We start from the raw sequence: 16,366 nt of genomic DNA, 5'->3' as shown, positions 1-16,366 counted from the left end.
TTTTTTGCTTTCCTGTGACATCTGGTGTTGTAGGTGTCCTGGAAGGCAGGTAGTTTCCCCCCGGTGATGAGTTGTGTAGACCGCACCACCCTCTGGAGAGCCCTGCGGTTGTGGGCGGTGCAGATGCCGTACCAGGCGGTGATATAGCCCGACAGGATGCTCTCGATTGTGCACCTGAAAAGGTTAGTGTGGGTTTTCCCTGACAAGCCAAATTTCTTCAGCCTCCTGAGGTTGAAGAGGCGCTCTTGCGCCTTCTTCACCACACTGTGTGCATGGACCATGCATCAGTGATATGTACACAGAGGAATTTAAAACTTTCCACCTTCTCCACTGCTGTCTCGTCGATGTGGATAGGGGGGGTGCTCCCTTTGCTGTTTCCTGGAGTCCCGATCATCTCTTTTGTTTTGCTGACATTGAGTGAGAGGTTATTTTCCTGACACCACACTCCGAGGGCCCTCACCTCCTCCCTGTAGGCTGTCTCGTTGTTGGTAATCCTACCACTGTAGGCTTGAAGAGGGCACGACAAAGCCTATTCCCCCTCAGGAAACTAAAAAGATAGTTCCTGAGATCCTCAAAAGGTTCTACAGCTGCAACATCGAGAGCATGCTGGCTGCATCACGTACGGCTCAGTACATTACTGGGGTTAAGCTGCCTGCCATCCAGGACCTCTACACCAGGCGGTGTCAGAGGAAGGCCCTAAAAATGGTTAAAAACCCCCAGCCACTCCAGTCATAGAGTGTTCTCTCTACTACCGCATGGCAAGTGATACCGGAGTGCCAAGTCTAGGACAAAAAGGCTTCTCAACAGTTTTTACCCCCAAGCCATTTGCTTTCCTGTGACATCGGGTGTTGTAGGTTTCGTGGAAGGCAGGTAGTTTCCCCCCGGTGATGCGTTGTGCAGACTCCTGAACAGGTAATCAAATGGCTACCCGGACTACCCCCAACCCCTCTTTTTACACTGCTGCTACTCTCTGTTTATCATATATGCATAGTCACTTTTACTCTACATTCATGTACATACTACCTCAATTGGGCCGACCAACCAGTGCTCCCGCACATTGGCTAACCGGGCTATCTGCATTGTGGACCTATTGGGGCGGTAAGCAAATTGGAGTGGGTCTAGGGTGTCAGGTAGGGTGGAGGTGATATGATCCTTGACTAGTCTCTCAAAGCACTTCATGATGACAGAAGTGAGTGCAATGGGGTGATAGTTCAGTTACCTTAGCTTTCACCAATGGCATTACTAAGCTGATGGGTTATATTTAGGATAATGTTTTACAGCATTGTCATTAACATGTTTTATTAGAAAATCATCTTATTTAGAAATTTGATATATTTTACACACACTTTAAAAAATCTGAAGTACCCAAAAGGACCACTAGATTGCTTATGATAGATTACATAAAATCCTTGAAAGATACCAAAACACTGGTAGTTTACTGGTAAACTAAAGTTTCCAGTAATATACCCTCTCTTTGCAACCCTAATCTGACCACACCCAAACAAAACAAATCACAGAAAGTAGTGTTTATTAGACACAAGTCAACTAATAAACTATGCATTGGTGTTTTTATTTTTTTTTACATACAAATAATATAATAAATTGATAAAACATTCTATTCTATAAACATAAATGATACCTTAAAAAAAGGCAAATGCTGGAATACTTGCCATAATGCCTATACTTTCAGTTGTCATCACAGAAAAGATTGAATAAAAGCAGTATTCATGATAAGAAATTATATAATACTGTAGAGGCAATGTTGCACTACAGTTGTATGCAAATAAGTTCACAAATTCCCCAAAATACACTATAGTATTTCTACATCCTCTTGGTAGTTCAGAGTTTGGAAAATGGAACATTTACACAGAAAGGCAACTGGACAAAAGAGGCTATAGAATAAAATTAATTCAAATTTTATTAGTCACATGCTCTGAATACAACAGGTGTAAACCTTACTGTGAAATGCTTACTTACAAGCCCCTAACCAACAATGCAGTTTAAAAAATATGAATAAGAATAAGAAATAAAAGGAACAAGTAATTAAAGAGCAGCAGTAAAATAACAATAGTGAGACTATATACAGTACAGGGGGCACCGGTTAGGTAATTGAGGTACATTTTTACATGTTTGTTAGAGTTATTAAAGTGACTATTCATAGATAATAACAGAGAGTAGGAGAGTAGCAGCGGCATAAAAGGGGGGGCAATGCAAATAGTCTGGGTAGCCATTTGATTAGATGTTCAGGAGTCTTATGGCTTGGGGATAGAAGCTGTTTAGAAGCCTCTTAGACTTAGACTTGGCACTCTGGTACCGCTTTCCGTGTGGTAGCAGAGAGAACAGTCTATGACTGGGGTGGCTGGAGTCTTTGATTTTTAGGGACTTCCTGTGACACCGCCTGGTATAGAGGTCCTGGATGGCAGGAAGCTTGGCCCCAGTACTGGTCTGTATGCATTACCCTCTGTAGTGCCTTGTGGTTGTGGCCGAGCAGTTGCCATGGCAGTGATGCAACCCGTCAGGATGCTCTCGATGGTGCAGCTTTTGAGGATCGGAGGACGCATGCAAAATCTTTTCAGTCTCCTGAGGGGGAATTTGTTTTTTCGTGTCCTCTTCACGACTGTCTTGGTGTGCTTGGACCATGTTAGTTTGTTGGTGATGTGGACACAAAGGAATTTGAAGCGCTCACCTGCTCCACTACAGCCCTGTCGATAAGAATGGGGACGTGCTCGGTCCTCCTTTTCCTGAAGTCCATCTCCAATCATCTCCTTTGTCTTGATCACGTTGAGGGAGAGGTTGTTGTCGTGGCACCACACAGCCAGGTCTCTGACCTCCTCCCTATAGGCTGTCTCGTCGTTGTCTGCAAATTTAATGATGGTGTTGGACTCGTGCTTGGCCGTGCAGTCATGAGTGAACAGGGAGTCCAGGAGGTGCCCTTGTGTTGAAGATCAGTGTGGCGGATGTGTTGTTACCTACCCTTACCACCTGGGGGAGGCCCGTCAGGAAGTCCAGGATCCAGATGCAGAGGGGGGTGTTTAGTCGCAGGGTCCTTAGCTTATTGATGAGCTTTGAAGGCACTATGGTGTTGAACACTGAGCTGTAGTCAATGAATATCATTCTCACATAGGTGTTCCTTTTGTCTAGATGGGAAAGGGCAGTGTGGAGTGCAATAGAGATTGCATCATCTGTGGATTTGGCAGTATGCAAATTGGATTGGGTCTAGGGTTTCTGGGATAATGGTGTTGATGTGAGACATGACCAGCCTTTCAAAGCACTTCATGGCTACAGACGTGAGTACTACGGGTCGGTAGTCATTTAGGCAGGTTACCTTAGTGTTCTTGGGCACAGGGACTATGGTGGTCTGCTTAAAACATGTTTGTATTACAGAGGTATAAAATGTCAGTGAAGACACTTGCCAGTTGGTCAGCGCAAGCTCGCAGTACACGTCCTAGTAATTTGTCTGGCCCTGCGGCCTTGTGAATGTTAACCTGTTTAAAGGTATTACTCACATTGGCTGTGGAGAGCGTGATCACACAGTCGTCCAGAACAGCTGGTACTCTCATGCATGTTTCAATGTTATGTTATGTTAAATAGTTTAGTTCGTCTGTTAGGTTCGTGTCACTGGGCAGCCCTTGGCTGTGCTTCCCTTTGTGGTCTGTAATGGTTTGCAAGCCCTGCCACATCTGACGACCGGCGGAGCCGATGTCGTATGATTTGATCTTAGTCCTGTATTGATGCTTTGCCTGTTTGATGGTTCGTTGGAGGGCATAGCGGGATTTCTTATAAGCTTCCAGGTTAGAGTCCCGCTCCATCAAAGCGGCAGCTCTACCCTTTAGCTCAGTGCAGATGTTGCCTGTAATCCATGGCTTCTGGTTGGGGTATGTAAGCATGGTCACTGTGGGGATGACGTCATCGATGTCCTTATTGATGAAGCCAATGAATGTTGTGGTGTACTCCTCAATTCCATCAGAAGAATCCCGGAACATATTCCAGTCTGTGCTAGCAAAACAGTCCTGTAGTTAAGTATCTGCTTTATCTGACCACTTTTTTTATTGACCAAGTCACTGGTGCTTCCTGCTTTAATTGTTGCTAGTTAGCAGGAATCAAGAGGATAGAATTATGGTCAGATTTGCCAAATGAGGGCGAGGGAGAGCTTTGTACACGTCTCTGTGTGTGGAGGAAAGGTGGTCTAGAGTTTTTTTTCCCTTTGGTTGCTCATTTAACATGCTGATAGAAATTTGGTAAAACGGATTTAAGTTTCCCTGCATTAAATTTCCCCGGCCACTAGGAGCACCGCCTCTGGATGAGCGTTTTCCTGTTTGCTTATGGCAGAATACAGCTCATTGAGTGTGGTCTTAGTGCCAGCATCGGTCTGTGGTGGTATGTAGACAGCTACAAAAAATACAGATGAAAACTCTCTAGGTAGATAGTGTGGTCTACAGCTTATCATGACATACTCTTCCTCAGGCAAGGAAAACCTTGAGACTTCCTTAGATATCGTGCACCAGCTGTTGTTTACAATTATACATAGTCTGACCCCCTTGTCTTACCAGACGCCACTGTTCTATCCTGCCGATATAGTGTATAACCAGCCAGCTGTATGTTGATAATGTCGTCGTTTAGCCACGACTCCATGGAGCATAAGATATTACAGTTTTTAATGTTCAGTTGGTAGTTTAATTTTCATCGTAGGTCGTCAATTTTATTTTCTAATGATTGCATGTTAGCTAGTAGAACGGAAGGCAGTAGGGGTTTATTCGATCGCCTATGAATTCTCAGAAGGCAGCCTGACCTCTGTCCTCTTTTCCTCCGTCTTCTCTTCACGCAAATTACTGTGATTTGGGCCTGTTCCTGTGAAAGCAGTATGCCCTTCACGTCGGTCTCGTCGGACTCGTTAAAGGAAAAAACAACTTCTGCCAGTTCGTGGTGAGTAATCGTTGTTCTGATGTCCAGAAGTTATTTTCTGCCATAAGAGACGGTAGCAGCAACATTGTGTACAGAATAAGTTAAAAAATGAGTTACAAACAACGCCAAAAAACTAACAAAAAACACATTTGGTTAGGTAAAACGTCAGCCATCTTCTCCGACGGCATCCTACAAGGCACACAGAGTAACAGTCAGTTAGGTAATGTTCAATGCTTTGACTTTTCTATTCTATTCTCATTAAGTAATAAGGGCTTTATAAAATACATTTGATTGAATGATTTTGATACCTTCTTTTACTTCTTCTCCTCAATTCCTTGACTGAGTGGATTGGCAAGAACATGAGATAACCACCTCCATTAGCAGAGAGAAGAAGACATGAACAAAAAGTTGATCAATTAAACAGACAATGTTCCAAAGCATAAACATAAAAAATACCATTTCCAAAGATACAATGTGAAGGCAGCTCATACCCTGAGAAAAGTATTCAATTGAGTTAAAATGTCAATATAAATGTATAAAATCTGAAGGAGAGTGGTTTGACTAAATGTTTGTCCTGTGACCGGATGTGAGAGGATATGATGGGAACCACTGCCCTAGGCTGAGGCTCAGGTCGCGCGAGGACAGCGCTAGTCTTCGTGAGCATGATTAGTTTAGCCACACAAGTCATCTTCCAAAGTCTGTTTACCCTTTTTTCACAATTAATAAAGAGTTGTGTAGAATGGCTTTTAGTGTAGGGGGAGCCCTTCCTGGTATCTCACTCCCTACAAATATGCGGCGGTCTCAATGTAGAGGTCCTGGGCTTGTGTGATTACATGTGGTCTGTGGTTGTGAGGTCAGTTGGATGTCCTGCCAAATTCTCTAAAATGACATTGGAGGCAGCTTATGGTAGATAAATTAACATTAAATTCTCTGGCAACAGCTCTGTTGGACACTCTGTTGGACATCCCAGAAATGCTCACTAACAGTAAACAAATGTGTGTGCACAATTTGAGAAAAATAAGCTTTTGTGCATTTGGAAACAGAGAGAGAGAGAGAGAGAGAGAGAGAGAGAGATACACAAAGTAGTCCTATAGATGGCACTATACTCACCCATACAGGTAAATGAAGCGCTCAGCAATACCAGGAGAAACAGCATCCTCTTAAGATAACTCTCCGTAGACTGTAGCCTAGAAGAGACATCCAGTTGGGTCCAGTCCTGCATGCGCTGTATATATTATCATTAACCCAATATCTGCAAGTGGGGTGCTTTATAGATCAAATCATCTGCCAATCACTTTGGCAGTGTTTCGGGTCATATTTGTAAAGTGGCGTTGCGCGTTTTAGAAGATTGCGATTTGCAACAGTCTGGGCGTTGTGTGAAATCCGTTTTTTTTTATGCGACATGGAACGCTTCACTACAACAAGTAGCAGCAAAGGACGCAAACCTCGCTCATGCGCATAGCAGACGAATAAGCAGTTAATGATCTTAACGCTGCTGTGATCATCCATTATATGGCCTTGCAATACAGTTAATAATATAAAATAATAATAGGCTATTGTGTTTTGCTGTCGTGCATAGGTGAGTGCAAATGTAGGCATATAATACATACTTTTCTCCATGTTGATTCCAATAAATGTAGATTAATTAAATAGCTAACTGTAAAATATGTTGTTGTGTGCTGTCGATAATAGCCTAATACAATATTAATTGAACAATTTTAGTATCACAGGTAGTGTAGAATTAGGAGCAGTGCAACGTTCTAAATCGAGAGCATTTAGCACCCTCTTGTGAAGTTGATTGATGGCGAACGGTGTTTACTGGCTCGGTAATTGTGGGGAGTAGGGCTGAATGACAATTCAGTGGCAATTCTAGACCATTTCAACTGGGGGGGCAAGCTGGGGCCAGTTGTACTGTTAGAGGGGTCAGTTACATTAGACATGATCGTTTTCTTCATTAGCAGGCAAAAGACCATGTTCATAATCATCATCGTTACCACGCCCCCCCCCCCTTGCGGTCTATTTGCAGTCTACAAATTATATGTAATTATGTTCCGGCCCCCAGACCATTGCCTGCGGCTGAATCTAGTTGATGATGCCTGATCTATAGCCTGCTGCCAACCCCCCTGACTCAGTGGGTGTCTCTCTACAGCTGTCTTATGTCTGTCCTCAGAACATGCACCTCTATATCCTAGTGAGTGCCCTTCTCAGCATCCCTGTCTCTTTGGGTGAGTTGGACTTTTTGCCGTTTTAGTATCATAGCATTTGCATCCAGTTGTAGATGGTTGTTTAACCCATGATTACTTTACAGTAGTAATATGTTGGAAGAATTTGATTTGACTCCAATCTCTCTCTCTCTCCCCCTAGCTTTCTCTTTGGGTAGGTCCAATGTCATTTTTGTTATCTCACAAAAATTCACACATGGATGTGAAAAATTCTGTACTTTCTTTTGATAATGTCTGGCCATGTCCTCCTCCCTCCTCCCATAACTCACTCTATTTGTCCCTCTCTTTTTCAGGTTGGAATGAAGACTTACAGATAGTGTGTTCTGGTCGAGAGTTCCGCCTGCCGGTCTACTCAGGGTCAAGAATTGTGACCTTTACCCCCAGCTACCCTCCAGGACCAAGAAGAGTGCTTCTGGAGAACAACAACGTAGGTTGTGTGTGTGTGTGTGTGTGTGTGTGGGTCTATCCTTGTGGGGACCTAAAATCCCCAAATGTCCCCACACTGATAGTAAAACATTCTCCCTTGTGGGGACATTTCCTACATCCCCATGAGGAAAAAGGCTATTTTAAGCTTAGGTGTTAAGTTCAGGGTTATGGTTAGAATTAGTGTAAGGGGTTGGGGATTAGGTTCAGGGAAAATATAATTTTGAATGGAAATGAATTTTAGATCCCCACGAGGATAGAAGAACATAACGTGTGTTTAAGTGTGTGTGTGTTCTTCTATGCTAAACACTATTGTGTGTTTGCAGTTGAAGGACCCGCGGTTTGAGTGGACGAAAGATAGGATGTTGCTGCTGAATGACGTCACACACCGTGACCAGGGGCTCTACTCTATCAAACTGTCCTCTGGATTCACCTATGAGACCGTTCGCCTCACTGTCTCAGGTACAGGGGCTCAGGGGCTCAGGGGCTCCTGAGTGGCGCAGTGGTCGAAGGCACTGCATCTCAGTGCTCGAGGCGTCACTACAGACCCTGGTTTGATTCCAGGCTGTATCACAACCAGCGTTGATTGAGAGTCCCATAGGGCGACGCACAGTTGGCCCAGCGTGGTTAGGGTTTGGCCGAGGTAGGCCGTCATTGTAAATAATTATTTGTACTTAACTGACTTGCCTAGTTAAATAAAATAAAAAATATATTTTAAAAACTCTGCCGCAGGGAATACCTCTCTCCATTTCTTTGTCTATTTTTTAAAATCTATTTCTTGCTCTCTATTCTGTCTCTCTTTCTCTATGATATTGTATAATGAATCATTGTATCTGTTGAAATTGATTGTATGAATCTTGAAACATTGTATAACTCTCAAGATAATCTCTGTTTTGCTTTCTTTCACCCTTTCTCAGAATGTATAAAAACCTTCCGTCTGGGCTATGGGGAAACCTTTCAGCACAACATCCCTAAATATGTCTCCGTGCTGGAGTTCTCTCCCCGGGGCTCCCCCTCTGACTCCCAGACGGTATTACTGTGGAACCGGATGGACCCTGAGACCAGCGAGGCGGGCCGGGGGAGGCTAGGGTCAAGTGGGAGGGTCTGGGTGGCAGAGAGGGTGACCCAGGCAGACCAGGGAAACTACACCCTCAGAGACGAGAATGGGAAAGTAATCTCCCGCAGCAAATTGATTGTCAATGGTGAGCACTAGAAAGATCAAAGAGATCTGGATGAAGGGGAGAGCAAAATGAAACAGGAGATGGAGAGAGGGAGATGGAGAGAGGGAGATGGGATCGGAGGCTAGGAGAGAAGAGATTGCGACATTAGATCTGACATACAGTACAAACTGACTCATAATCCAAACTGACTCTTAGTTGTATCTGATTCTTTCTTTCATCCTGATGCCCCTCATCGTCCTCATGTCCCCTCCTTCATTTCTCCTTTTTCTTTTCCTTTAAACTCTTTCCAATTCTCTCTCTCTCATTATCCCCTGTGTGGGTGCAGGGCACAACTTCAATGTCACCCGCTTCTTCAAGGAGTCTCTAAACCTTCCCCTTTTTCTCCCTGTCTCTCATGTCCACCTCATTTTTATCCCATCCCTGCACCTCTCCAATCCCTCCAATGTGCCCCTTGAGTCCCGGTACTCTCACCCCGTGCAGCTGATCAAGGATGGCCAGATTGTGGACCAGGACCCCCGGTACTGGGGCCTCCTCTCTCTGGGGAGAAACGGGACTGTCAACGAGGTGGTCATCACCAGGCTGAGTGCAAAGCATGATGGGATCTATGAGATCCGAGATCAGGGCGGCAACCTGGTGTCATCCACCATTCTCCATGTGGTCGGTGAGTGACAGTGTGTGTGTGTGAGCAGGAGCTTTTCCCTTTACATGATGCAGAGATATCTTTCTTGATCTCCCCGCTCACTCAATCTTTCTCCCTTCCTTTTTCTCTTTCCAGATAAGACTGCTAGATGGAGAGCAGTTCTCAAGTCCATCAGCGTTCCTTCTGGCATGTTTGTGACTTTGGCTGGTTTCATCTTATTTATGAAGCGCTACCCTAACTGCAGCCTCGCTATGATAATCAACGGCCTAAGAGGTCACCGTACACCGGCATCTAACCTTCCAAGAGTCAATGTCCAGGTGAAGGGATGTTCTGAATGAGCTTGACAGCTGTAGAGTGAGAGATGTTTGTGAGCTTGGTAGGTAGAAGAAATATGGTGGGGTTATGAGTGGTTATTGGAGGGCTTGTGTGGGCAATGCAATGAGCCTGTTGTCATGGTACTATGTTGTCCATCCATTTCAACTGTGTGATATTATAGAATTCTGCCAGTGTCAGAGTAAAAGTAGAACCAGTCCTTTACGCCAGTTTGAATCTCCTCCTGCATCAGTTCCTTACACATTTAAATTGGGTCAGTGGTCACATAGCTTCATGCTTCTCTGTGGATTGTTTGTTTGTTTCGCTGTGCATTCCCCTGTCTGTCTACGCAATATTTGTATTTATATTTACATACTTGTTTTGTTTGTCATCTGCAGGACTACAGTCCACCCAGTCTCCAGCCCTCTGGCATTTACAGTCATTCGAAGCAGATTGTAACGCCAAAAATATGGAGCCCCAGACCTACACATTCGGTAGGTAGGCGGTGAAGTTGTAAATGTAGGCTCTTTTCACCATTATTATAGATTTCTATATCATGTGTCTTTCTCAGGGTTACATTCCTGTCGCGGTCAGTGCACCACAGCCCTCCCCTGAGCCAGTGAGGACAACGAGACAACAGGAGACAGATAGACTTAGAGTTGAGACTGCCACTACTCACACTCCTAGTGAAGAGGTAAATACACACACTGTTTCTATTTTCTGTCTCACAATAGACAATTAAGTTATATTCTGCTCTTTCTTTTTATCATTGACTCTCTCTCTCTCTCTTCTCAGGACAATGCTGACGGAGAGAGGGAGATCTCCTTTTCCATCGCTGGCACCTCAGACTGCCTCCACTCATCTGAAGACTGCTTCCAGTTCCAGATCAAGAAAGAGGGAGACAAGGAGAGCAAAGCAAAAGACTACTTCTCCTCACTTCCACTGGACACAGATACCTTGGAGACTTGCAGCGTCTACACTTCTGAAAAACTCAACTTCTTATAGAGCACAGAGAAGAGTGGAGGTAAAGAAAGAGTGGGCGGAGAGAAAATAGTGGAGGGCGATAATGTTAAACTGTTCACGGGTGATTTCATAATTATAGTGCCTTCGCTTTCAGAACCCTATTTGGATCTGTTTGGGTATTGCAATATACTTCCTATAATTTCTTTATTATCATGTCATTATCATTCCTTTTAAGAATGAGATGAGCAATATCCTACATTTTGGCATATCACTCCTTTGTACAACTGGATTGGTAATGTTTTCAAAAATCAACCTGCAGATTACTTTCTGCTACCTACCAAGGAACCCTCAGGACCACACATTTAAACCTATACTGTAAGCTATAGATGACTGTATATATATGGAAGTTATGTTAGGATGGAGAAGAGATGTCAACGTTAAAGAAGAGATGAGGAATTGTCAGATTTTGTAATAGAATATGGGAATTGCCTCTCAATTTAAAAGCATATCTAACTGCATGTGTTACCTACTATTAAACAAGTAAATTAACACAAAATAATAAAAATACTTTTATTAGATTACATATATTTACATAAGATATACGTTTGTGATTGCCATAAAATGGTGTACATGATTCAATTACGGTTACATTATTTCACCAGGTATTCACATTGTCATTGAGGTTTTATAGAATGGATTATAATATGTTTGAAGTCATATACCTTTCCCAATGATTTGTGTATTAACGTATCATTGGTTTGTTAGTCAAGTAATGAATGAAGCTCGAGAAAATAAAACGAATTCAATCTAGTTATGAAAGTTGTCGTAGTCATGACAGTGGGGGAACGAAGAAGAGCTCGTTTTGGAGGACTGGTGCTATCCCAGCGTGCACTGTTTTCGAAGCGGCAATGAAACGCCAGCGTGCGAATTTGGAACAAAACAAAAATAAAGTAGGCAGAATAGTTGCCTTTTAGGCAAGACTTTCAAGATAGTTTGCCATCAAGCGTAACACAAAAAAAATCGTGTTTAGCTACAGAGGGACGTGCAATTGAAATATGTCTTTGGTTTGCGCAAGTAAGTTGAACATGCTTCTGAAGTTGAATGAGCTAGATCGCTTACCTAGCACCCTGCTAGCTAGTGTGGCTAACTGGCGAGCTAGTAACTGATTCATTGTAATTTTTCTGCAACATGGTATTTATGGTGGCTTACTAGTTATATTATCTAGCCATGAAACAATAGCTAACAATTGTATGTATGCACTTATGTTACCCCACTCAGTTTCCAATGAGGTCCCCGAGCACCCTTGCGTGTCCCCGGTGTCTAACCAGGTGTTCGAGCGCCGACTGATCGAGAAGTATATTGCAGAGAATGGAGTGGATCCCATGAATAGCCAACCACTGTCGGAAGAGCAACTTATCGATATAAAAGGTAAACAGGGCGGAAATAGACAGTTAACGTAATCAGTCGAATCGATTACATCAAGTATGTGTATTTGTACTGATTTTAGTTTTGGCTTAGAAGGAAATCCTAAGTAGGTTCCATGTATTCGAAGAGATGTTTTCGTAATGGATTTGAATCTATGTTGTGCTGCCTTCTGTTGCCCAGTGTCTCATCCTATCCGACCAAAGGCTCCCTCTTCTACCAGTATCCCTGCCATACTCAAGGCTCTGCAAGATGAGTGGGTGAGTGTCTAGGCAGACTGGTTTGTAGTCTACCTGTGGACAGTGTTACAACAGAATACTCTTCCTCTGTATTATTACATATTTCCCTTAATGTCTTCTGTCTCTTTCAAGGATGCGGTCATGTTGCACAGTTTCACTCTGAGGCAGCAGCTGCAGACGACTCGCCAGGAGCTCTCTCACGCCCTCTACCAGCATGACGCAGCCTGCAGAGTCATTGCTCGTCTTACCAAGGAGGTCACTGCAGCCAGAGAGGGTAAGAGTCTGAAGTCGCTTCCTCACCTTCTCTCATTCACTGACCTGTGAAGGCAAAATACTTACTCTTTGCCCATTCTCCCATTCAACAGCCCTGGCCACACTCAAGCCCCAAGCCGGATTGGTGGCCCCTCAGTCTATGCCCGCCTCTCAGCTAGCCGCTGGGGTGAGTGATTAGCGCTGATTCCCATCCAACAAACAGGATTCCTGTCCATCAGAGATTGAGGATAGATGTTTTCTCTTTTCTAAGTATTCTTCTCTCTGTTGTTTTGCCTCCTTTTCTCAGGGTGCTGGTGGGGAACCGATGGAGGTTAGTGTGCAGGTGGGAATGACTCCAGAGATCATCCAGAAGGTAAGAGCTAATTTCCTCTTCATCTTTTTACCCCCTGTGATTAGTTCTCATTACTCGGAGACCCTCTCAATATGGGAATGGATTTGTGATTCATTGAATTCTCATTAGTCTCTTTCCTGCTCTTCTACTGTTCTGTTTTCAGCTTCAAGATAAGGCTACTGTCCTTACCACAGAGAGAAAGAAGGTAAGATGTTCATTCAAGAAAATGTCTGTCATGTGTTGTAGGCTTGCAGAGATGGATGATAAAACCACTCAATCTTTTAATAAACTTATTTTGTCCCTTATGTTTGCTCACGCCTCCCTTTCTCTCCCTAACCAGAGAGGAAAGACCGTGCCAGAGGAGCTGGTCAGGGCTGAGGATCTGAGCAAGTACCGCCAAGTGGCTTCCCACGCTGTGAGTACTACTATCTGTAGGACTGTAATAACCTGTAGGGGGCTGACTGTGCTGCTTAGCACTACTATATGAGGTTGCCCTTAGCTGTCCGTCTGCCCATATAGTGACCATGTTCTTTTGAATGTCTCAGGGACTTCACAGTGCCAGTGTCCCAGGAATCCTGTGTATGGACCTCTGTCCTTCAGACACCAACAAAGTACTCACTGGTAAGTACCCCTGCTTTTTCTAACAGCTTTTTATTTTCTCTCTGTCTCTTTTTCTTGCATATCTAAATATAACTATCTATTAAATGTCATTGATGACTATCTTGTGTTGCCAGGTGGGGCTGATAAGAATGTGGTGGTATTTGATAAGAAGGAGGAGCAGATCATTGCCACCCTCAAGGGTCACACCAAGAAGGTCACCTCTGTCATCTACCACCCCTCCCAGGTAACAGACCTGTGTATACACCTGTCTAGCTCCTAACGTTTTACGGAAATTAACTCAATTATGCTTTATATTCTACTTTTCAACATCATGTATACAGTGAAATTAAAATATAGGTAAAAGATAAGTTGATTTGTGGTATCTATATACCCCGGTTTAAAATGTGCTGTATTGTAGTTTGTAAATCTCCCTTGCCTAATTTCCTTCCTCACTTTAGTTTTTTTATTTTATTTGTATTTTCCATCTTTCTTTCCTCTCCAGTCTGTGGTGTTCTCTGCCTCTCCAGACAGCACCATCCGGGTGTGGTCTGTGACTGGGGGCAACTGTATCCAGGTGGTGCGAGCTCACGAGGCGAGTGTGACCGGGCTGTCACTTCACGCAACTGGGGACTACCTTCTCAGCTCTTCCGAAGACCAGGTAAGTCCATTGTACTGGTAGAACACCTGAGTCCAGCATGTTGTTAGAAGTCCTGAGTCCACTGGTCCATTGATTAGAATGGCACCAGCTGCACTGTTGTCAATAGTAAATGTAACAGCACCTTTGTGTTGGTGGATGCATGTTAACACGGCATTCCTCTCTATTTTTCTCAGTACTGGGCCTTCTCGGATATCCAAACTGGCCAAGTCCTTACCAAAGTCACAGATGAGGCTGCTGGTGTTGGTAAGTGTGTTTGTGGTCAGGTCTATGCGTATGGACATGAAAGATGGGTTACTATTTTTGTCTGTGTCTCATATCTCTGTCCTCCTCCTCCTCAGCTCTGACTTGTGCTCAGTTCCACCCCGACGGTCTGATCTTCGGGACGGGAACCGCCGACTCCCAGATCAAGATTTGGGATCTGAAGGAGCGCACAAACGTGGCCAACTTCCCTGGCCACTCTGGCCCTGTCACCTCCATCGCCTTCTCTGAGAATGGATACTACCTGGCTACAGGTCAGCCGCTCTCCAACCTCACAAAACAGTGTAAATAATGTTGGATTTCTCATGGATTCCCTGACCCAGTCTCTCGCTCCAGGTGCCCAGGACAGCTCTGTGAAGCTGTGGGATCTGAGGAAACTGAAGAACTTCAAGACCATCGCCCTGGACAACAACTATGAGGTGAGAATGAGAGACTGTGCGGAGTCTGTTAGCTACAGATATGGGTCAACTTCTCACTAATTTAGCTCATGTACTGCAAATAACATGGTTATTTCTTGCAGAGTTTTTCGCTTGAATCTTATTTACTCTCTCTCAGGTTAAGTCTCTGGTGTTTGATCAGAGTGGTACATACTTGGCTGTGGGTGGATCCGACATCAGGGTGTACATCTGCAAGCAGTGGTCGGAGGTCCTCAACTTCAGCGGTGAGAAAAACAACTGAACAGAATATTTAACTCAACTTTCATCAGACCTTGTGTGCTCACTGTACAAATCATACGTACACACAGTTAGGAAAAACTCAGTGTCTTATTGCATGCGTCATCTTACACCGAGTTACCTTAAACATATATATATATATATATATATATTTTAAAACATTTTTCTTCCTCTTTTTCCTAGACCATTCTGGCCTGGTGACAGGGCTGGCATTCGGAGACAATGCTCAATTCCTTTCCTCCGCTGGAATGGACAGAAGCCTCAAGTTCTACAGCCTGTAGATTAGTACAGACGGATGGATAAAGTGAGAGGAAAGAGAGCGAGGATAAGATTGGAGGGTTCTGGTTAGGCCTAATCTCGACCAGTGTGATCATTTTGACCTTGCTACACAGCTATCCGTTTTGTGAAATATGGACCGGTGACCAGTGGTTAGACGGTTGAATCCTTATGATTTATTTGATGTTCTTGTATTGCTGAGATCAGAATCCCTATCCGAGGTGCGTTCAATAAGGGAAATAGTTTGCGAACGTTAGCAAACATGTTCCATTTGTTTTGTGTTAGCCGCGACCGTTAGCTAAGCGTCTGAGAATATAGTGTACGGTGAACGTAGGTGTCTGTTTCTGGTCTAAACTGCTGCTAAAAACAATCAAGTGGCCATGTAGACTTTCTACTATATTTCGTAGGAGTAGGTAAGTCGTTTTCAGTTTTGAATATTGTTGCTAAAAAGCCACAGTGATCTTTAAAAAATAAAAAAAATAGCTGTTTCACTGTAACATTTTGGAATGTTCATTCAAATTGTTCAACTGAAATTGTTACTCTGGCAGCAAGCCTTGTTTACCTCGCCTCTGGCCTAGGCAGGAGCTTTTTAGTCAGAGTTACGAGCAGATTATGAACTTAGCGTTTTGAAAATGGACCTGTAGTTATTTAGGATCCTGGAGTGGGTGGAGGAACTGGTGCTACGGTATTTACTTTTCCATTTGTGTATTCTTCTTAAATCCCCTCTCCAGATGTCTGTTCTTCTCCTTTCGGTGGTTAGACCAACAGCTCTCAGCTGTTGAAATATAATTTGTTGTAACTGTTTTCACATTGTGTAAGCCAATTCTCTATATTGCTGTGTTTATTCAAAGGTCTCCTTTCCCTTCCTCCCTTTTGTACACCTCCAATAAATCAAGTTATTTTTGTAGTAACAGCCAGCTATTTGTTTGATCAATGGAATGTATTGTATATGCCTCAGGTTGTCGTTTCAGCCTGTCTGAGGCACCAGTATG

At 43.7% G+C, this 16,366-nt stretch overlaps 2 protein-coding genes across 4 annotated transcripts; both read left to right on the top strand.

The window, feature by feature from the left end:
* The first annotated feature begins 6,050 nt into the window (after positions 1-6,050).
* On the top strand, positions 6,051-10,685 carry LOC112220839. Of its 2 annotated transcripts, none has more exons than XM_042303048.1 (11): positions 6,051-6,481; positions 7,073-7,127; positions 7,267-7,278; positions 7,418-7,551; positions 7,874-8,009; positions 8,465-8,749; positions 9,054-9,389; positions 9,504-9,685; positions 10,079-10,174; positions 10,252-10,374; positions 10,476-10,685. In XM_042303048.1, the coding sequence occupies exons 2-11, from the start codon at positions 7,076-7,078 to the stop codon at positions 10,683-10,685; spliced, it is 1,566 nt and encodes a 521-aa protein (XP_042158982.1). In that variant the 5' UTR covers positions 6,051-6,481; positions 7,073-7,075. The 2 variants fall into 2 exon arrangements, with proteins under 2 accessions (XP_042158982.1, XP_042158981.1); XM_042303047.1 differs by having other exon boundaries at positions 6,965-7,127.
* Positions 10,576-16,291, top strand: LOC112220838 (pre-mRNA-processing factor 19). 2 transcript variants are annotated; one of them, XM_042303049.1, is made up of 16 exons: positions 10,576-10,704; positions 11,922-12,071; positions 12,249-12,325; positions 12,437-12,578; positions 12,670-12,743; positions 12,864-12,929; positions 13,072-13,113; positions 13,249-13,323; positions 13,454-13,529; positions 13,643-13,752; positions 14,011-14,166; positions 14,340-14,409; positions 14,505-14,678; positions 14,761-14,843; positions 14,980-15,085; positions 15,282-16,291. In XM_042303049.1, exons 2-16 carry the CDS (start codon positions 12,026-12,028, stop codon positions 15,377-15,379), a joined length of 1,395 nt encoding a protein of 464 aa, XP_042158983.1. In that variant the 5' UTR covers positions 10,576-10,704; positions 11,922-12,025; the 3' UTR covers positions 15,380-16,291. The 2 variants fall into 2 exon arrangements, with proteins under 2 accessions (XP_042158983.1, XP_024238514.1); XM_024382746.2 differs by lacking the exon at positions 10,576-10,704 and adding an exon at positions 11,500-11,717.
* The last annotated feature ends 75 nt before the right edge of the window (positions 16,292-16,366 follow it).

Source organism: Oncorhynchus tshawytscha, linkage group LG21 (assembly GCF_018296145.1).
Source record: "Oncorhynchus tshawytscha isolate Ot180627B linkage group LG21, Otsh_v2.0, whole genome shotgun sequence".
Classification (NCBI taxonomy): domain Eukaryota; kingdom Metazoa; phylum Chordata; class Actinopteri; order Salmoniformes; family Salmonidae; genus Oncorhynchus; species Oncorhynchus tshawytscha.
Note: the sequence above shows the minus strand (reverse complement) of the source record. Positions and strands in the feature narration are given on the sequence as shown.